The sequence below is a fragment of the Lycium barbarum genome, chromosome 7, assembly GCF_019175385.1.
Source record: "Lycium barbarum isolate Lr01 chromosome 7, ASM1917538v2, whole genome shotgun sequence".
Lineage (NCBI taxonomy): Eukaryota > Viridiplantae > Streptophyta > Magnoliopsida > Solanales > Solanaceae > Lycium > Lycium barbarum.
Genome location: NC_083343.1, coordinates 97,139,333 through 97,161,458, shown reverse-complemented (window position 1 = coordinate 97,161,458; position 22,126 = coordinate 97,139,333). Strand labels below are relative to the sequence as shown.

General features: G+C 38.6%; 1 protein-coding gene across 4 annotated transcripts; it reads right to left on the bottom strand.

The window, feature by feature from the left end:
• Positions 1-2,411: 2,411 nt before the first annotated feature.
• On the bottom strand, positions 2,412-21,631 carry LOC132603604 (uncharacterized). Of its 4 annotated transcripts, XM_060316736.1 has the most exons (8): positions 21,300-21,439; positions 7,725-7,802; positions 7,140-7,632; positions 6,846-7,002; positions 6,536-6,580; positions 6,178-6,349; positions 4,874-5,244; positions 2,412-3,356 (listed from the first exon to the last, which is right to left on the bottom strand). In XM_060316736.1, the coding sequence occupies exons 2-8, from the start codon at positions 7,725-7,727 to the stop codon at positions 3,038-3,040; spliced, it is 1,560 nt and encodes a 519-aa protein (XP_060172719.1). In that variant the 5' UTR covers positions 7,728-7,802; positions 21,300-21,439; the 3' UTR covers positions 2,412-3,037. The 4 variants fall into 4 exon arrangements, with proteins under 4 accessions (XP_060172719.1, XP_060172716.1, XP_060172717.1 ...); XM_060316733.1 differs by lacking the exon at positions 7,725-7,802 and having other exon boundaries at positions 21,300-21,631; XM_060316734.1 differs by lacking the exon at positions 7,725-7,802 and having other exon boundaries at positions 6,184-6,349; positions 21,300-21,631.
• Positions 21,632-22,126: the final 495 nt, after the last annotated feature.

Genomic DNA, 22,126 nt, shown 5'->3' with positions numbered 1-22,126 from the left:
TAACCTGTTATAGTAAGTTATCTAGGAGTACATTTTTTGGGTTACCAAATTAAAATTACTGTAAGTTGTTACCTCTTGTAAGGTCATCTTCTGATGATGTAAAATAACATATTATCAGTGCACAGAAATTAAACTCATTTATTTATATCTAGCAGATAACAACCTCTTTAAATTCAAATGGCTGGAGTCCTTATCCCGTAAGTGTTGAATAAATAAGCAATTCCTACTCGTATGAAAACTTTTTTCATTTGGGATAAGTGCAATCGTAACAAGACTTTCATCCTTTAAAAGATTCACAGCAAAGTCTGAACAGAACATGAGCTTATCCATATATTGTTCCATTCGATCTTTTGAAACGATACTTCTAGTACATCGATGTATAGAACACTTGAAGAAGAAAGGATGACACAAATCCAGATTTTGTGCTGCTTGATTCGTGGGATTCTTCAATGGATTTAAATTATATACACTAACAATGTAAGTATTTCTAAGCCATATATACCCTGCGACAGTAGTTAGTTACATCATTTTTACCAAATTATCTCTTACTAATATTTATGATTTTTGAAATTACCTATAAGTACCTTACAAGTAACCTGATATGAGCTATTCCAACTGTTTTTTTTTTTTTTTTTTTTTTTTTTTTTTGCATGATTAGTTTCTACTGATAAAAAACTCGGTACGGTATTTTATCTTTTGGGCCAATGCAATACTTTTATCTTTACTCTGCTGTTGATTAATCCCTATTAGGAACAGAGTTTATGTGGTATAACTTAAATTCTATATAAATAGGGATAAAATATTACTACATGAAAAGAAAAGAACAAGCAAAGGAAAAGAAGAACTTTTTTCATAAAAGAAAAAAGTTACAAGTTCATTGCCTGCAAACTTAGCTTTTCTGATGATCATTTGAGTTCATACATGTAGCCAATGTACACGCTTCAACACCCACCAAAATCCTAGATGGATGATTATCAACAAACTTAAATTTTAAGATTAAATTATTCCCTATTTGTTTAGGATTTAACTTATATATATGGACGATTTTGAAAAAAATTATACGATTAGTGTTGTTTTACATGTTATAGTAAGTTATTTACTATTCTCTGTTCCCGATTTATTATACTGGGTTTGTTGTTGTTGTTCCCGATTTATGTGACACTATTTTCTAATTTTTAATTAGTCTCAAGAAGGACACTTTTGTGTATTTAATAATAATTTAACTTAAAACTTCTCATTTTACCATTAACGAGGTAATTTATAGCCACAAATATCTATTAACTTGTTTTAGCCCACAAGTTTCAAAAGTCACCGGTCAAACATCATCACATAGATTAAGACGGAAGGAGTATATTTTTTGGGTTACCAAATTAAAACAGTTACCTCTTGTATGTTAGTGCACAAAAATTAAATTCATTCATTTACATTTTGCAGATATACCGAAACAGCCTCCTTACCTTTACAAGGTAGAGCTAAAGTTTGAGTGCACTCTACCCTCTCCAGACCCCACCTAGTAGGACTATATTGTTTATGTTGTTGTTATACCTTGCAGATAATAACCTCTTCGAATTCAAATGGCTAGAGCCCCTATCCCGTGAAGTGTTGAACAAATAAGCAATTCCTACTCCGATATATTGCAGTTTCTTTGCAGTTATGGTTGAGAATATTAAAACTTGAGCATTAGGCCTATGAGCTTCTGATTGCGCTTTTGCATTATAATGCATTCTTATCGTCCAAGTCTTAAGAAAACCTTTTCTTTCGGGATAAGTGAAATCATAAGAGAACTTTCTATCCTTTGGAAGGATCAAAGATTCAAACAAGCTCACGAGCTTATCTATATATTATTCCCTTCTATCTTTTGAAACGATACTTGTCGTACATTGATGTATCAGAACACTCAAAAGATGAAAAGATGACGCAGATGCTTGATTCACGGAATTCTTCTTCTTCTTTTTTTTTTTTCTTTTTTCCATAGAATTCACGGAATTCTTCAACAGATTTATATTATATGCACTAACAATGTAGGCATTTTTAAACCATCAGTAATAGCCTGCACGCGATAGTAGTTAGTCATCAATTTTTACCAAATTATCTAATACTAATACTTGTGATTTTTGAAATTACCTATAAGTACCTTATAAGTGACCTGAGTCCTGATATGAGCTATTCCACATGCTCTTCTTTTTCCTTAACGCTCCACACCCTAAAGTGTATACCTAAACACCCGTTAATGATAAACCCATATGTTCCTCTAGTTAAAAAACTTCAGTACTGTCTCTATAAGCTACTAATGTTTACAGCATTGAAGCCATATTATCTCCTACATGGCAACTCTTAACTTTCCTATGACAATTTCAATTTTGACCTGGTTTTTAGTAGTCCTAAAGTGCAATCAAAATAACCTTAGCAAATGAAAAGCAACGCTGGTTTGTTTGAACTGATGAGTAGCACAAAATAGGTGTTTCATTCACTTTTCTATTGTACAGAAAATAGGGAGCAATTTCCCTCAAGCCCTGAAAGCAACAAAAACTTGACTACCAAAACCTTCCTCGGTTCAGAAGCAACTAAGAACAGTTTATGCATGCGAAAACGGACGCTTAAAATAGGAGTAAGAAATACAAATGTCTAGACCAAGGCTAGAATGGCCGTTGCTACAACATCACACAGGCCCACAGACTTTGACACAGGAAATGTAGCACTAAAAACACTTGCTGAAGTTCAAAACTTTGGAGTCTATTAAAGACAATCCTATGTGCTACGAGAAGTTAGATGTCTCCAAGCTTTCATCATAGACAACCTATACATGGAGTGACATTGTGCAACCTTCAAACTCAAGATGTTTCAGCTGCCTGAATGCAGAATTACGCCGAGCGCAAAGCTGCTACTCATCAGCATTTCCCTTCAGATTTCCTCACGTGATCATCTTTCCATATCATAGACCATGCCCATGAGTTTCTTTTGGTCTAAGGCATCGAGACATAAGCTTCTCACTAACAAATTCCCCAGACATGGGGACAATGACTGGTCTCTCGGCACCTCAAATGATTTTGTGCAATCCAATGTTCAAATCAGAAGATATAGAAATAAGGAGCGGGACCGCATGATGCCAAACAGCTTTGAAGACTCGCTTTTGATGGGCTTTAATGGACTGAGAAGGTTTGTGTGAATTGTACCTTATGTCAAAAATGTGGATGACTGGATCAACCGACCCAGATGTTATGTACAAGCCATCAGGCGACCAAGCCTGGTTTATAAGAGCCGACTGTGAGTCACTACTTTCTTGCTTCCACCCAAAGGCCTGAACCTCTGTCTGCCTCAGTCTAAAATCAAATAAGCGAAGCTGCCTCTCTATAGTCCTGCATTAAAAACATGCAGTCATAGAATTAGATTAAAGAAAAATGCGACTATGCAAATATATTGACTCAAAAGACACATTTCCTTATATTCTACCTAGTGCAAGATGGTGACTCCAAGTTTACTAATATGACAAAGAGAACAAATCAAGAATCAATATTAAAGAGGACTGGTACTTGTATCGTAAAGAAAAAGAAAAAGAAATCATCACAATACAAGAATGAATCTTGAGAAACTGCAGTAATGTCACCATGTCTTCTTCCTAGAAGGCCAGAACCCCCCAGCTTTTCGGAGGTTCCTTGGCATGCCTAAAGCAATCTGGGACGATCACGGTTTTAATCAATTTGTCCTGCTCCTCTTGACTAAGTATGAATCCATAATAAATGCTAGAATTCACAGAATTTAATAAATACATCTACACCAATAGGTCTAAGATAAAAGCTTGTCTAAAATGATTGAAGCCTTCAACTAAAGCAATATATCTTCCTTCTCCTCCATCTTAGTTACACCAAATTCTCCTCATTCCAGAAAAATCTGGCTCTTGATTTAGTTCATAGCATCTCATTCTTTCCTTGCTTTGCATAGGATCCATTCAATGATGGGTTAGACTTTGATCCTGCTCCAACTAAGAGTGCAACTCAGAATTTAAGATGATAGCACCATCCACATAGATTACTATGGCCGCCCTCATTCTACCAACTGATCCCTTCAACCCCAGAGGTTGAAGATCTCCACTGTCGAGGCTACTGTATGACAAGTTTTTTCTGCATTGGTTCTTACTATTCTTTACAAATTTGGTAAGTGTAAGGAAAAAAAACAGATAAAGAACAAAATATTGCAATCTAGTTTGGTTCTTCCATTAGAAAACTTCAAACGCTTAAATATAAGCATGCTCATTCACGTGACAACATCAAAGCCAGAAGCATGTCTTATTTCTATGCTTACTAGAACAGCTTTGCAGCAAAATGAGAACTCCTGGTTCTTATATCTATTTCAAGTCTCAGCATTGGCGTTGGATGGTAAATATTTCCTCTATAATTTAGAGATATAAAGCTCTTTGGCTTAGGAACTTAAGTTCCTTCAACAATTTAGGGCACGCCGCACTGAGGATCTCAAATTACACATTCATGCAACGACTCAAAACAACCAAATACAGTACAACAACTACTACTAACACCTCAATACCAAGCAAGTTGGGTTCGGCAATCAAAACAACCAAATACAGTACTGTATTAGATATTCCTATAAATTATAACCAAATCATTGCTGTTCATAAGTGCTATATCTTTTTCAAGTACTTGAGGAATAATTCAATAGAGTTTACAAGAGATTCTGGGAAGTCTTTTGATACTGTATACCTCACAAGAATAAATATTTTTGCAGAGTGCTCATTATTATTCTTGCAATATTATAAGAAAAAGAGGGACTTTTGCAGAAGAAAGGACTGGCAACATAACTAGGAATCAGTATGTAAAAAATGCACCTAAAGATCATAGAAAGACTGCATCATAAACTTTACCCTGTCTGAACCATAAAGAGATTGAAGTCACACGGATTAGGTAGAACACTCATGCATTTATTTTCTATTTGATGCTTGTATTCTGCTCTTTGAGCTTGCAAATCAAATCCAATGATCCGCTTGTCAGCTCCAGCAGACATCACAACTTTCTTATGCTGCAAACCGGCAACTCCCATCACTGCAGAAGAATGCATGCTTCTATGTAATGCTTTAGGTTTCCATGAATTTTCTCCATCTTTGTTGCTCCACATGATAACTGCATGATCACTACCACCAGTAACAAAATGGATATCTTCCCATGGAGTGAAGATTATATTGTTGATTATCCCTTTAACGTGAGGCTTCTCCTCCAAGAAACTTACACGCTTCATCTGTTGATACAAAGCACATGAGAACACGGGGATTAAATCATAAAAGCAAAGTAATATTTGATGTGATAAGACACCTGATGTGCTTTGATATGCTACATACCTAAGCCTCAACAACTTCAGAAGCTGGAATTTTTTATTTTTTTTTAATGAGGGGGATTAATTTTATTGTGGAGACGACAGGAAAACAATGCAAATGTAGTTAATAGACCTTAGGTTAGTTTAGAGTTTAGTTTAGTCAAGGAGAACCTATGAGTACGAGGGTTATCAGAAGCCTCTAATATGATGGCTATCTGAAGATAACGATAAAGGAAAAAAAGATATTGAGCCTCATAGAATCATGATCATTAAACCCATATAATTTTTTTTTGAAATGTTAAATCCAATATAAATTCACAAGTTAATCGTCATAAAAGGTACTTCCGTGTTTACAGAATATTATGGAAACATAATAAGAGAACAACTAACTATATAAGTACTTTCATCCTCTTTTATGAACAAGTAACAATATATTATATAAGTACTTCAATCCTCTTTTCCGGCTCAAAAGAACAACAATATAAATACTATATAAGTACTTTAATTTTTGATGACCAATATAAGTACTTTAATTTATCAGGTTACGGACCATAACTCGAGGAATCAGAGGACTTCCTCATCCTATCATACGGCTCTCCATCAGAAAGACCTATGACTGGGTCCCATACGTCCATTAAACCACTATGACAAACCTTTCCATAGACACTTCTATGCAAAAAATTCAGAAAGTGAAAGTGGCCTAATATACTGTTCTGTGTATAGTGAAATCATAATGCAACTCAATGCAGAGGACTTAGCACATGCCACACACATGTACACATGCTGTTTCATTAAAATCAGTTTTACAGTCCTGTCAGCTTTGCCATATAAATTCGGGGGAATTAACCTGACTTAAACCTTTACCTCTTTTCCTTTGTTAAGATTCAAGATTGAAACTTGAGAATCCCCACCATCCGCACTATAAACCGAAAAAAGACTATTGCCTTCTGGATGCCAGGCTACATCTTCTGGCCATCTCCTATGCTTGGATGAAAGGCAATCGGTGGAACTAAGAAGATTAGCCGTTGACCTGATTATCCCAAAAAAAAATATTGGCAACTCAAATCATCAGAACACAAACATATGGTAGAACAATAAAATTAGCATTTAAAAGTCACTGCTGCATGAAGTAGGATTGCCTTCCAAAATATAGTCTCTCAAAGGAAAGAGATACTGATACGGCTAAGGAAATTGACTTTTCGAAGTTCTAACATACCCTCTGCCATGTACCTGCCATAAGTTGACAATCCCGTCCAACGCACTGCATATTCAAGTGTAACCTAAATTAGCATTCAGGATAAATTAAATCTATATGCAAAACCCATTTGCTTCAATTCTCAAAAATGCCAAGGAAAGAACAAAAAGCACAACTCCCCAAACGGACAAGCTTTTTCACTAATTGTGACCACTCTAGAAGCAAGGAATGAAATGCATCAATAATCAAAATTGTCATTTAGCACGAGTGCATGACCTTCACACGGACTCTTAAGCACTGTGAAAGTCTTCAGAAAAAAGAAAAAAAATACCTGCTTGCAAAAAGTTGATCATTTGTAGGACACGAAATAATTGTTCTCATCTTTCTTTTGTGTTGACTAGATATGACACAGGACGTCTGGCAGCGTATCATGCTTGCTGAAGAGTAGCTACCTATCAATGGTATCAGCTCTTTATGCTCTTTCTGCTCTGTATTTAGAAAGCAAACATGATAAATATACGCGTCAGTTTGTAACTTTCATATCTAAAAGGCTTTCGCCTTACATGCTACTACCAGTGATCAAATATAACTACCAGAATATTTCACGATATAACTACAATATTACCAAACTTCCTTTTTGTTCCTTTAGGCTGAATTTCAGAAGCTTCCTTCTCAGGTGTTCTGTGACTTTTATCTTCTTTTAACCTTGATCCACCAGCCTGAGAATCAGAAGCTCTTGAGATTTTAGCACCAGATTCCATCATCTTCAAAGGTTGAGATACTCTTGGTTTCACATCGGGAATGACAAGTGGTGGTTTCCCCTGGTGCACACTGCAAGAATTATATTCATTTTTCTGGAAAGGGCTTGGCATTTTCCGATCTGGCGCTGGAGAATTCCTACGCAATGCATTGCTGTCTTGGATACGTTGTGGTTTAGATTCAGACAAGCTATGAGAAGAGCCCTCACTTCTTCGAATGGGACTTGTGGATCTTCTTTGGGCTGTCACTGGACTCCTTCCGTTCCCACGGGAGCTTGTGGATGCTGCTATGTTCTCTCGGCCCCGAAGACGAGCTAATTTCACTTGTGTCTCCTCTAGCCTCTTCTCTGCTTGATCAAACTGCACAATTCATCCAAAGAAAGAAAATGTGGGTGTCAATTTTGCTCCATAAAAGTACAAGAACGATTCTTTAAGGAAACAAAATGTAATACCATGTAAATATGAAAAATAAATCATCCTCCAGGAAGCTACCATTCCATACATTGTACCGAGTTTGATGCTTCAGTGAACTGCATCAAATTAAATAAGAAAATGGACCGCTAATCGACAAGCAATTCTGCAGCACTATAGTAACTTTAGTTCCTAATCTCCTCTGCTTTCTCTCTCCTCTGCCCTCCAACTCTCCACCCCACCCGCCACCCCGTCAGGCGACCAGACCGCATCACTGTTCAGGTAACTCCGGCGACCAGGTAATGCCGGCCAGATCTACTTTTTTCTCTCTTTCCTTTTCTTCTTCTCTTCTCCTTTTTTTAGCTGCTTCTGCCGCTGCCAGAACACAGCTGCGTCATCGCCGGAGACTTTTTCCGGCCAGAGCTCTCTCTCTCCTTTTTTCCTTTTCTTTTCTTGTTCTTTTTTTTTCTTCCCCCCCCCCCCCCCCCCTTCTCTCTTCTCCCGTTTCAGAATTCCGGCAGTGAACAGTAACTCAACAATGAATAGTGTGAACAGTAACTCGGACGTTGAACAGTGTTTTCCGGCGGCGACCAGGTTCAGTTCAACTGGAGTTGGTACCTCCGGTTGCCACATCCATTATTTGTCCATACACTTGTAGTTACATTTTGCTAACTTTAGACTTTTGAATAATTTATTAGTTCATACTCGTTTTCGTGGCTTTGCTTAGTGATGGTAGACTAGGGTCATGTTCTCGTTCGGGGACGGGGGCGAGGGTTAGGAGGGGTAAGTGGGTTAGAGGAGCGTCTAGGTTGAGAGTAGGATCTTGGAACATTGGGACGTTAACAGGGAAGTCCATAGAGCTAGTTAAGATTCTTAAGAAGAGGAAGATTAATATAGCTTGTATCCAAGAGACCAAATGGGTAGGTCCTAAAGCTAAGGAGGTAGACGGGTATAAGCTGTGGTTCTCTGGTAGGTCGAAGTATAGAAATGGGGTGGGCATTTTAGTAGATGGTGAATTAAGGGATCAGGTGGTAGAGGTTAGGAGAGCCACTGATAGGATGATGTCGATTAAGGTGGTTGTTGAAGGACTCACTGTGAACATTATTAGTGCATATGCGCCGCAAGCGGGTTTAGGCGACGAGGAGAAGAGGCGCTTTTGGGAGGATTTGGACGAATTAGTGGGAGGCATACCGCCTACTGAGAAGCTATTTGTGGGAGGTGATTTCAATGGACACATCAGGCCTATTTCGGGAGGTTATGATGATGTGCATGGAGGCTTTGGCTTCGGGGACAGGAATGGAGGAGGAGTCTCACTCTTGGATTTTGCAAGAGCTTCTGGGTTGGTGATAGCCAATTCGAGTTTCCCAAAGGAGGAACACTTGGTAACCTTCCGTAATTCGGTGGCTAAGACTCAGATAGACTTTTTACTCCTTAGGAAGAATGATAAAGGTCTGTGCAAAGATTGTAAGGTCATTCCGAGCGAATATCTTACAACCCGACATAAGCTCTTGGTGATGGATTTAGCGATCAAGATGACGAGGAAGAAGAGGGTCGTGGAGGACCAACCTAGGATCAGATGGGGGAGTTTGACCACGATTAGCGCCCTGGAGATGGGAGAGAAATTGAAGGATATGGGGGCCTGGGATAGTAGTGGGGATGCGACCAGTATGTGGGATAAGACGGCTAGTTGCATTAGGGTGGTAGCAAGGGAAGTGTTGGGGTTCTCAACAGGTAGTCGTGGTCAGCATCGAGGGGACTGGTGGTGGAATGGAGAAGTTCAAGGGAAGGTCGAAGCAAAGAAGGTGGCGTATGCGAAGTTGATAGAAAGCAAGGATGAGGTGGAGAAGTGGACGAATACAGAACTTTATAAGATGGCGAGGAAGAAGGCGAAGTTGGCGGTTTCGACGGCAAAAACGGCAGCTTTTGAACACATGTATGCTGAACCAGAAGAGAAAGGAGGGGACCAGAAATTGTTCAGGCTAGCCAAGGCGAGGGAGATGAAGGCACGTGATGTGGATCAAGTAAAGTGCATCAAGGACGAGCATGGCAAAGTATTGGTAGAGGAGACTCTCATTAGACGGAGATAGCAGTCATACTTCTGCAAACTCTTGAATGAAGAAGGGGACAGAGACATTGTGTTGGGAGAATTAGAACATATAGGAAGGCGTCACGATTTTGGGTATTGCAGGAGTATTAAGATTGACGAGGTTAAGGGTGTTGTTCGTAGGATGCGCAGGGGAAGAGCGACCGGACCTGACGAGATTCCTGGGGAATTCTGGAAGAGCGTGGGCCCGGCAGGTTTGGAGTGGCTGACTAGGTTGTTTAATGTCATCTTTAAGACGGCATTGATGCCCGAAGAATGGAGAGCGAGTGTAATGATCCCTCTATACAAGAATAAGGGAGATATCCAGAGTTGCAACAACTATAGAGGTATCAAGCTGCTAAGCCATACTATGAAAGTGTGGGAAAGGGTGGTGGAGATGAGGGTGAGGAGAGGTGTGTCTATTTCAGAGAACCAGTTCGGATTCATGCCGGGACGCTCAACTACAGAAGCCATCCATCTTGTGAGAAGGTTGGTGGAGCAGTATAGGGAGAGGAAGGACTTACACATGGTATTCATCGACCTAGAAAAGGCTTATGACAAAGTTCCAAGACAGATCCTATGGAAATGCTTGGAGGCTAAAAATGTACCTGTGGCGTACATTAGGGTGATCAAGGACATGTATGAGGGAGCCAAAACCAGGGTAAGGACAGTAGGAGGAGACTCAGAGCACTTTCCAGTTGTGATGGGGTTGCATCAAGGATCAGCTCTTAGTCCGTTTTTATTTGCCTTGGTGATGGATGAATTGACACGGCAAATTCAAGATGAGGTGCCATGGTGTATGTTGTTCGCGGACGACATAGTCCTGATCGACGAGACTCGTAGCGGAGTTAACGCTAAGCTGGAGAGTTGGAGACATACTCTGGAGTCTAAAGGGTTTAAGCTGAGTAGGACCAAGACAGAGTACTTGGAGTGTAAGTTCAGTGAAGCACCTCAGGAGGCTGGCTTGAAAGTGAGACTTGGTACCCAGGCCATCCAGAAGAAAAGTAGTTTCAAGTACCTTGGGTCTATTCTGCAAAGCTGCGGGGAGATTGACGATGATGTCACATATCGTATTGGGGCAGGGTGGATGAAATGGAGGCTTGCTTCCGGAGTGCTATGTGACAAGAAGGTGCCACCAAAACTTAAGGGCAAGTTCTACAAAGTGGTGGTTAGACCGACTATGTTGTATGGGGCAGAGTGTTGGCCGGTTAAGATCTCTCACGTTCAAAAGATGAAAGTTGCCGAGATGAGAATGTTAAGATGGATGTGTGGCCACACTAGGAGCGACAGGATTAGGAATGAGCATATTCGGGATAAGGTGGGGGTGGCCTCGGTGGAAGATAAGATGCGAGAAGCGAGATTGACATGGTTTGAGCATGTGAAGAGGAGAGACACAGATGCCCCAGTGCGGAGGTGTGAGAGGTTGGCCATGGATGGTTTCAGACGAGATAGGGGTAGACCGAAGAAGTATTGGGGAGAGGTAATTAGACACGACATGGCGCAACTACAGCTTACCGAGGACATGACCTTAGATAGGAGGATTTGGAGGACCCAAATTAGGGTAGAAGGCTAGTAGATAGTCTCGTTTTCCGTTCTTATTAGTAGTCGCATTATCGCAATATAATTTCTTCTGCTCAGATTTCTGCTACTATCTGTTATTTCCTGTGCTTTGATTATCCTGTGTTATCTGTGTCGCTTGCATTATTTCATTTCATATCGCTTTGATTCTCTTAACCTTATCTGACTTCTTTTTATGCTTTTATTGAGCCGAGGGTCTTTCGGAAACAGCCGTCCTACCTTGGTAGGAGTAAGGTCTGCGTACACTCTACCCTCCCCACACCCCACGATGTGGGATTTCACTGGGTTGTTGTTATGTTATGTTATGGGTCTCTATTGTGAAAGGCACAAGATAAATCAAAGCTTTTTACTCCTCCAATTTATTATGCTTAGATATGTGTGTCACTGTGTGTAAGGAGACAGTACCAAAAAAGTACCATGCAAGAAGGAAGCATGCAACTGCCAAAAACAGGAGTGGAAGACAAACACCCCAGAATGTGACATTCATGTATAAAGAGTCAACGCAGTTGTTAGACATGCCACCTCAGTTACCAGACACATAAACAACTATATTATTCAAAACAGCAAGCTCATATTCCATTAATAATCCTCAAAATATCACCATTTGCCTCAAGGGTTGAAATAGGTCACATGTTTACTACTGACATCCACGTAAAGTTGAAGAAACTGCTTGTTTTTAATCAATAAGTTTGTAAAGAGAGAAGAAAGAAGTGATTTGGAATGAATTGCTTGATTATTCCGTCGAGCATGCTGAGTTTAAATAGTGTTTACAAGAAATTCAAAAAAGGGAAAAGAAAGTACTTCCTAGTACTAATTACATGATTACAGCCTACAGGAGGTGTTAAACCTTTCCCATTGTTACAAGGTACAGATTCTTGCTATACTTATTATTTCCTAATATTGACATTCTTAACAAGGTTGAGGAGACTACCATATCTGACAACCATTAAATGTTGCCTCTATTCTCTCCTACTATCTAATTGAACTTGGGAATGAAAGGAAGTGTATGGACAGTTTTTATGTTTTCTAAATATAGTATCTTTACTGGTGTACTTTTTTTTTTTTTTTTTTTTTTTGATGAAGTAAGAGTATCTTTACTGGTGTACTTGCTACCAATGGGAAGACAAACAACCAACTAACGAGTATAATAACATGTCATATAGACCCTTCCCATTGAAACATACAGCCAAAAAGTGTATCTAAATGTCATATTAACCCCAAAGGGAAAGGACAAAAAGAAACACGACAGTTATCTTTTTACCCTAATTATAGTCCTTGTCGAGGATATGCCTTCCACCTTATCAAAGTTGCCATTTCTTCACAGGGTTAACTTGTCCACTTGAAAAATATGGTAAGAAGGGATTCTTAAAATTAGATAACAAATTCTGTGCAAACAGATTTGAGAAATACAATCAAGCCAAATGGACAAGTCTTGCAACAGTCTAAAATTAACTTCCTCTATATCAGCGCCCAAGAAAAAAAAAAATGGCAACTCTTGTACTATCTATTGTTTCTTGTACTTCGATTATCGTGTTATTTTGTGGTAGTTACAGCTCCTGTTTTCAGTCAAATTTATCATGCTTCTCATAGTATTTTGCCATATTTTTTTTTATGTATATTTTTTTTCTGAAACTGGTAACTGTATTGTATTCCATATGAACAAAACAGTACATAGGTTGTACTGAAACCATATCTACAAAAGTACTCCAAGACTCTACTATTCTAATCCTATATTGAATCTAATACATCAATAATGGAAATAGTATCATCTGAGTAGGCCTGATTACACCAAAAACAAAGCAATAAAATACAATTCAACTTGACCTTCTGCACTCCATTCTCTATACTCTCAAAACATCTCGAGTTTCTCTCCTTCCATATTGCCCACCATATGCTGGAAGGGACAAATCTCCATCTATTTCTGTTCTTTGCCTGTAATCCTGCCTCTTCCCAACTCTTTAGAGCCTCTGAAACCTTGCTAGGCATGGTCCAGGCTATACCTTTGAGATTTAAAAATATTCTCCAAAGCTGTTGTGTAAACTTACAGAGTAGAAACAGATGGTTAACTGTCTCTGTTGTTTCTCCACATGGGAAACATCTAGAGCATAAAATTATCCCCCTTTTCATCAAATTATCCTGTGTAAGAACTGCTTCTTTAGCTAAAAGCCACACAAAGCAGCTAACTTTATGTGGGATTTTGGATCTCCAAATGTGTTTCCAGGGCAGTTAGTAATCTGTTGAATTGATTGATTCATCATCCTGTAGGCTGAACTAATTTTGAACACTCCTTTTTTATTCCCCAGCCACCAAAAAATATCCTCTCCTACCTGAAGTCCCTTAAATTGTTGCAATATGTTAAGAAAATCAGCCACTCTTTGTATCTCCCAATCATTGATTTGCCTTCTGAAAGTGAAATTCCATCCTTGAGGTGTCCACAAATCAGCCACAATCCTTTGATGATCTAAGACAATGTTGTACATATCTGGAAATTGTGCTTCCAGATGACCAGCCTCAAGCCAATTATCCTTCCAGAATCTGGTTTTGACCCCATTCACTACTTTGATCTTGGAGTTGCCCTTAACTTCATTCCATAAGGCTCTTATGGATCTCCACAGACTAACCCCATATGGTGTGGTAACCTCCTTTGTCATCCAGCTATCTTCCACTTCATATTTTGCATTGATAACTTTCCTCCATAAAAGTTGATTTTCATTGGCATACTTCCATAGCCACTTCATTCTGAGTGTTTTGCTCTGCATTTTCATATCTTTTATTCCCAGTCCCCCATTCTTCTTGCCAGTGATCACTACTTTCCACTTCACCAAGTGAAATCCTCTTTTTTCTTTATTTCCTTGCCACAGGAATTTCCTCCTAATTGCTATCCAACCTCTTAATAATCCCTGCTGGAATTGGGAACAGAGACATCATATATGTTGGTAGGGCATCAAGGACTGAGTTGATGAGTGTCACTCTACCCCCCAAGGACAAATATTAGCTCTTCCATCTGGCTAGTTTCCTCTCACATTTTTCAATCATATTGTTCCAAATCTCTGTTGAATTAGATTTGGCTCCCAGAGGCATTCCCAGATAGATAGTTGGCAGAGTACCAACTTCACCACCTAGATTTGCAGCCAACAAGTTCATGTTTGGGACTTCATTGATAGGATACAAAAAACTCTTCCTCCAATTAATGTGCAGCCCAGAGATTCCGTCATCATCCTTAAAAACCTTAGTTGCTCCTCTTCAGCATCACAAAAGATCAGTGTGTCATCTGCATATTGCAAGTGTGTCAGCTCCAGACTTTTATTACCAGCTCTAGCCACCTCAAAACCATTTATCCACCCATTCACCTTTGCTGTCTTGATCATATTGTTTAGACCTTCCATTGCAATCAAAAATAGGAAAGGTGACAAGGGGTCACCTTGCCTTAGACCTCTTTGTGCTTTAAAAAAACCTGCTGGGGAACCATTAATCAAAACTGAGAAACTAGCAGTTGATATGCAGAATTTGATCCATTGGATCCATTTCTGTCCAAAACCCATCATCTCCAAAACCTGGAGTAAGTACCTCCAGTTTACATGATCATATGCTTTTTCAATATCTAACTTGCAACGGATTCCAGGTTTCTTCTGCTTAAATCTGGAATCTGCTGCTTCATTAGCTATTAGCACAGCATCTATAATTTGTCTGCCCTTAATGAAGGTCATCTGTTGGGAGTCCACTAGTTTTGCACTGACCCCTTTCATTCTTTCAGTCAACACTTTGGAAAAGATTTTATAAATACTACCTATCAAACTGATAGGCCTGAAGTCCCTTAGTTCCTTAGCACCTTTCTTCTTAGGAATGAGAGTAATGAAAGTTGCATTAAAACTTTTCTCAAAAACTCCTTGCTTATGGAAGTTGTGAAAAGTGTTCATTATGTCATGCTTCACTACTTCCCAACATTTGATGAAGAAACCCATGGTGAATCCATCAGGGCCTGGAGCTTTGTCTACTGCACACAATTTTAGACATCTCAATACTTCATTTTCTTCAAAACTGCTTTGTAAAGACTCTTTTTCCTCCTCTGATATAGTAGGGCAATTTGTGAAGTTACAAGCTGGCCTACATTGTGTAGTCTCAGGATACAACTTTTGATAGTAATCAATTATCTCTTCTTCAATTCTAGCTGGCTCCTCAATTGTTTCTCCCTGAATCACAAGCTGATCAATATTGTTATATCTTGTGTGAGCATTTGCCATTTTGTGAAAGAACTTAGTGTTCTTGTCCCCTTCTTTTAACCAGAGTGATCTTAATTTCTGTCTCCAAGATATTTCTTCATTCTTGACCAACTCCTCATACTCGATAAGCAAAGTTGCCTTCTTAATTGATTCCTCTTCTGTTAGGGCTCTTTCTTCCCGCACTACATCCATTTCAACCATCTGTCCTAGCAAACTTCTTCTTTTAGAGCCCAAGTTTCCATCCTCACTTCTGCTCCAAGTCTTGAGATTAGACTTTAGAGCTTTTAATTTACAAGCAAGTATGTAGTCTGGTTTACCTTTGAAGTTAAAAGAATTCCACCAACCCCTTACTCTATCCACAAAACCCTCAGAACCTAGCCACCAGTTTTCAAATTTAAAATAACTTTTACTCCTATTCCATGAACCATCTTATAAAGCAATAGGAATATGGTCTGAAACCAGTCTTTGAAGAGGAATCTGTTTCAAACTGTTGAAACTATCATCAAACTCTTTTGAGATTAATATCCTGTCAATTCTAGAAGCTATCTCTAGATTGTCACCTTTGAACCAAGTATAAGTAGCATCCTCAAGCTGTAGGTCAATTAGGTTCATGTCTTCAATGAAATCAGAAAATTCCTTCATCCCCTGGTTCTTTGAGTACAGTTTTTCTTCTCTGAGATAAACCTAGTGACATTATAATCTCCACAAACAGCCCATGGCCCTTCCATTAAGCCCCTCACAGAACCTAATTCTTCCCACACCAGTCTCCTTTCTTTATAAGAGTTTGGAGCATACACTCCTATGATATGGCATGAGAAGTTTTGTAATTGTGCTTCAAACTTGCAGGTTAGAGTGTAAGCACCTATTTCAAGAATATCCCCCCTCCATACTCTTTTATCCCACATCAACAGAATCCCTCCTCTTGTTCCACTAGCTTCCAAACAAGCAAAATTAATCCATCTTCCCCCCAAATTTGTTTCACCAGTTCTGTAATGTCACCCTAAATTTTAGTTTCCTGAAAACAGATGATATCTGCTCTCCAGTCAAAAACTAAACTGCTCACCAATCTCCTTTTGTCCCTATTGTTTAATCCCCTAGCATTCCATGTTACTAGTTTGAACTGCATTAAGAAACAGGGATGATACTTCTCCCCTTGTACCTATTCCCATTGCTCTTGTATTTAACATCAAAAGAAACAAGACCTTTCAGCTCTTGTGCACCCTTAAACCTTGTTTTTCTGCATTCAGAATCCTGCACCATTCTTCTTGCTTGTCTACTGCTGTCAAATTGTAGTAATAATTCCATAGCCTCTTCCTCGTGCTCCTGGAAATCTACCCCAAAAATTTTGTTGAATTTACTCATATTTTGTTGTACCCATACCGAAGCTTCTTGCTCTTTATCCATTATTGTTTGCTATTGCTGAATTTGGATAGGCTCTGCCTCCTCAGCTTCCCAGTTTTCAATAGCATTGAAAGGATTCAGATCTGCTATCTCAGATAGGTCCTCTGCCACCCTCTTTCCACCACTTTCCCCAGCCACCATCTGTCAATCATCTTTTTCCACCACTTTTGAAGTTTCCCCAATCACCTCCCTAGACAAGTTCATCATCACTGCTGCAAAAGTGTTCACTTCCTTTGCAGTTTGTGTGCAAGCATGCTTTTCTTTTTGTTTTGAGAGCTCAGCCATGGTCATGCAGTGCCAATTGTTGTTGTACGATGTTGAGGGCAAGTAATAATCACAAGTCATTAAAGATAACTTGTCCAGCAAAATCAGGCCCATTTATCACTTTCAGAGGTTTCTTAGGTGTGGGCTCACATACCCGGCCCAAGCCTGAAATTTCATTTAAATTGTTCACTTGCCCATCACATGATACCACTGATGTGAAGTCAACTACTATATCTGACAGTCCCATGTGATGCATATCTCTAGAATCCCTAGGAGGATGGGATTCTTGTACTTATTTGCAGAGGTCATCTCCTTTTGCTCAGCATGCAATAGCTTTACCTGGATCTTTCACAGCATCATCTACAGCAGCATCTCTGATGGTTCTTCCTTCCTTTTCCGGTGTGATTTCGAATCTCATTTTACTTTCCACCCAGATTGGGAAGTAATACGTGATTCCATTACGATTGATCGACACCTCCCTTGGAATAAATCTACCATCATTGGACACCAAGATTCTTGCCCATTTCATATGGTTCTTGAGTTTTGTCTCCTCTGTAGCCACCCATCCCCCACAGATTTCACCTATTTCTTGGAAAATTTTCTGTGACCACAAATGCAGTGGAATGTCCACTACTCTGATCCAAGTCTCCTTTACTTCAATGGAATTTGAGACACTTCCTGATACTGGGCTCCACCATTCGAGGTTAAAACAGATGTTCTTCCACCTCCATTGTCCTTGGAGAGTTTGTTCAGCCATATGTCTATTTGGGAATTCAAATAGGAACATATCATTGTATAGCTCATAGATGTTTATCCCAATAGCCTTTTTTCAGTTGGATGAAGACCATCTCCTTATATCTGCTAGGGTAGGTTTTTCCTTTGACTTTTCTCCACAACATCCAACTAAACATCTCTTCAAGAGCCCATTTTCCTGATTCTGATATTTCAATGCTTCGCTTCTTGCTTTTAACCTGTGCTGTACGGAGATTTCTCGATTGCCATTTACTCTCTTGTACTACCTTTGAGAAAGGGTAGTTGGTTTCATTAATTCTAGGAGGGGCTGCTTGTTCCTGCTTTGAGTGGCACTTAATGAATCTTTCAATCTTAAATGCTAAGTCAACCCATCCAGCATTCAATACAGGCTCTGGAATAATGAGGACTGATCTGCCACTACCATTTAAAGATAGGATGCTCATATATCTCCCATGCTCATTGTGTTTCCTGGTGCAAAAGTGCTCTGCTTCTCGTTCAGAAGTTTTCCATCTCCTCACCACCTTCTTCTGATCTGTTGAGGCTTCTTTCAAAGTGAAAATGATCCGCTCCATGATTTTGCTACTTATGGATGTCCTCCTCATCATCTTTCTACTTCTTTCTACCCATTCATACCAATCAAAGTTTCCAGAAGACCATCTAGTAATGTCAAAGGATTTAAACCCTGCATTGAAGTAAATTCTATTGTCACCCATGTTTGAGAAGAGAATCTAAGTTGTCGAACTGAAAGAGAAGGATAAGATATCACAGAAGGTAATAACTTGAGAATAGATGAGAGAGATAGAAAGAAATTCTGGTAGAAAGTCATCGGAAAAGGGTTAGTTCCCCTCCTAAGAAGTAGGAGAGAGAACTTTCTTGGGGAGAGTGCCTGGGAGCATTTCTAGAGAGAGAAAATTGTAAGCTCGTTAAGGCCTTTTTTTTATGTATATACTGCTTTGAATTGTTTGTTCTTGTGCCGAGGGTCTACCAGAAACAGACTCTCTACCTCTCAAGGTAGGGGGTAAGGTCTGCGTACACTCTACCCTCCCCAAACCCCACTTTGTGGGATTTCACTGGGTATGTTGTTGTTGTTGGACTTCCAATTGACTGGATTTGTCACAACAAATTTATTTGCAAATCATCCCATAATGAAAATCCAATAGGCTGGTATGGAAAGTAGGTCATTTCAAGAAAAATTAAAAAGGTACAAGGTTTAAACTTTCTCTTTGAGCTTCAAGAAACAGTAAAATTTAAAAGAAGGTAAAGAAGGGGAACGTCATTAATGCTCCGAAATTAAGAGAAAGACTTTGTAATAAAACAAACATGTAATCCTTGTATACATAAAAAGGTAAATTGTCTCCCAGTAGCAGTCCCCATTCAACGCACGTCCTTTGGTGAATTAAATGATATCCAATGTAAGTTGAGAGGAATTATAAGAAAGTATAAAGGTACATATATCGCTCTAAAAGCAATTCTGAGGTCCAATAACTTTAGCTCCGAGATGGGTCTCTCACAGGTACTAGCATAAATAAAAGTTTTTTACTCATTAATCATTTAATTAAATGTTTAAATATGTGCGTCAATGCGTAAAATGTGCCAGTATGAAAAGGTATCACGGATCCTTCTCAGCAAGAGGGAAATCTGCAACTGCCAAAAATGGGGAAAGAAATAACAAAGACGCCAAAATTCACATTCATGTATCTATGTCAGCAAAACTATTGGATGTGCCAGCACCGTTACTGCACACAGATTAATGACTAAAGTGTCCAAAATAACAGCCAGCTCATTTTCCAGTTGACGTCCTCAAAATGTCATCGTTTGCCTTAAAGGTGCATTGGTTCACATAATATCACCAACATGAACTGTAATCCATTTCATCTGATTAAGTGTCATAAAGACTGTTACATATCGTTACTACAAAACATTACCTCTTTTCTTTATCCTCAAAAGTCCTTATACCAAGAATCTAACATAAATATGTCGGGGAAGTTTCCAGATTTTGCAACTATAGTACCTCGCAATTGGACCTATTTTAGTGAACCACTTGTTACCAAGGGAAGACGAGACATCCAACTAATGAATGTATTAGCATGTCCATTATCCCCAAAAGGAGAAGACACAAACAAAAACTGACAACTAGAACTTTACCCTAACAATAGTCCTTATCGAATATATGCTCTCTCCACCTTATCAAAATTGTCGTGCTGCGCACTTCAATAGTTCAATAAATTCAAAACCTCGTTACGAAGGGATTCTTAGTATCAGATCACAAATGCAATCCAATGAGTAATACGCTAACTCAGATTCGAGCAATTAGTAGAAATCAAGCAACTTAAATGGACCAACCTTCTCATAATCCAACTCATACCGCTCCCAATATTCGCACCCGAATAGAAAAAAGGCAACTTTCTTCCTATTAAGGTGCTTAATCGACGCACATTTATTTTCAAATCAGAACACTTATGAAAATTCAATAGGCCACTATGGGGAGTATTTAACTTCATGAAACAGTAAAAGTTACATGATTTACAGTACACCCTTCGTCCTGAAGTTTTGCACGGACCAACAGGACTGGATGTAGTTGTGCTGCCGCGGGTGCTATCAATCGCACTGCTCTTGATTCGACTATAATATACAGCTAATTAATTTCAAACACATATATGTGTGTATGTGTTTCCAAGCTGGAATGACAACCAGTGGTGTCAAAGACGCGCTTAAGCTCTGAAGCTAAGCTCAAAACACGTTGAGCGCTTCGGCTCGCTTAATGTGTGCTTCAGTGTCGTCATCAACGCTCTAAGACATACTTTTCCTTGCCAATGAGCATTTCCTAAAGAGGAGATACTTTTTTTTCAAGTTCTTTTTCCATATATTTGTTATTCATGCATATAATTATTAGTGTTGGACTAAACATATATATTTGTATTTTTTTCTCCATTTGAGCCTTATTTTTTAATCAAAGCCCAGGCTTTGTTAGGCTTAAAGCCCCAACAGACATTTGATGACAACCTTGGCCAATGATGTATCTAAATCTTGATAGGTAGAATTGCTGCTGGTAGGTGGATTAGCTGGCTCGAATACCATGTTATAGAAAAGTATGTGCGTATATACTACTACGTTCCCACTGATTGTCACAAGTAGCAACAATTACAATTCATTTGTTTATGAAATATTATCGAAATCATTAACTTAAAAATTTTGGATCCAGCATTACCATTAGGGATCACTGAACTACACATTAAAGCTAATTAAACCATTCAATAACAGGCAAAATGCAATAATCAGTACTAAACAAAAGAAGTATTAAAATAAAAAAAAGAAACCTGAGATTTATAATAAGTGATGCGTTGACGAAGATGTTCAACTTCCTTAGCACGATGTTCAATGAGAGCAACAAGTGCTTCTTCTTGCTCTATTCTATTCTCTTCTTCCATTCCATTATTCCAATTAGAATTCACTTTTTCTATTTCTATTTCTTCTTCGTTTTCAATTTTGGGTTTCTTATGAACCGGAGGTGTATTCATTTTGTGAACCGTCTTTTCCGTCCAACCTTGTTCCGACCGCCCGCCTTCTGGTTTTCGACAACTTCAAGAAGGGATATTTCGTGTTTTATTATCCACGTCACTCATGTGTTTCTTTTTCTTCATATCATCCGTGTAAATTTATATATATGGTAGGTGGGGTTGTTTCATTTTATTTATTTTTTGATTGCTAATAAAGGAATTAAAAAGTCTCAACCTGGTAATACTCCCTCATTTTCAATTTATTTATCTAGTTTTGATGTGAAACGGAGTTTAAGAAAATAAATATTCTCTTCATCTCAATTTATGTGACGTAATTTGACTAGACATGACATTTAAGAATTAAAAGAAGATTTACTTTTTAAACTTATGATCTAAAACCATTTGTGTGATTGTAAATCATTCTATTAAAGGTAAAAGGAGAAGCTTTCAACTAAATTATTTCTAACTATATAAAAATATCATTCTTTTGGGACAGACTAAAAACAAAGTATATCAGGACAGAGGAGTAAGACTTTTGAATCTTGTGCTCAGACATGTAGAATGTCCAAAATGTCTTTAATCTTATGATTTTAAATATGTCATGTGTAAAGTTAGAACTAAAGAGTTGTTAAAAAACGAAATAAGCA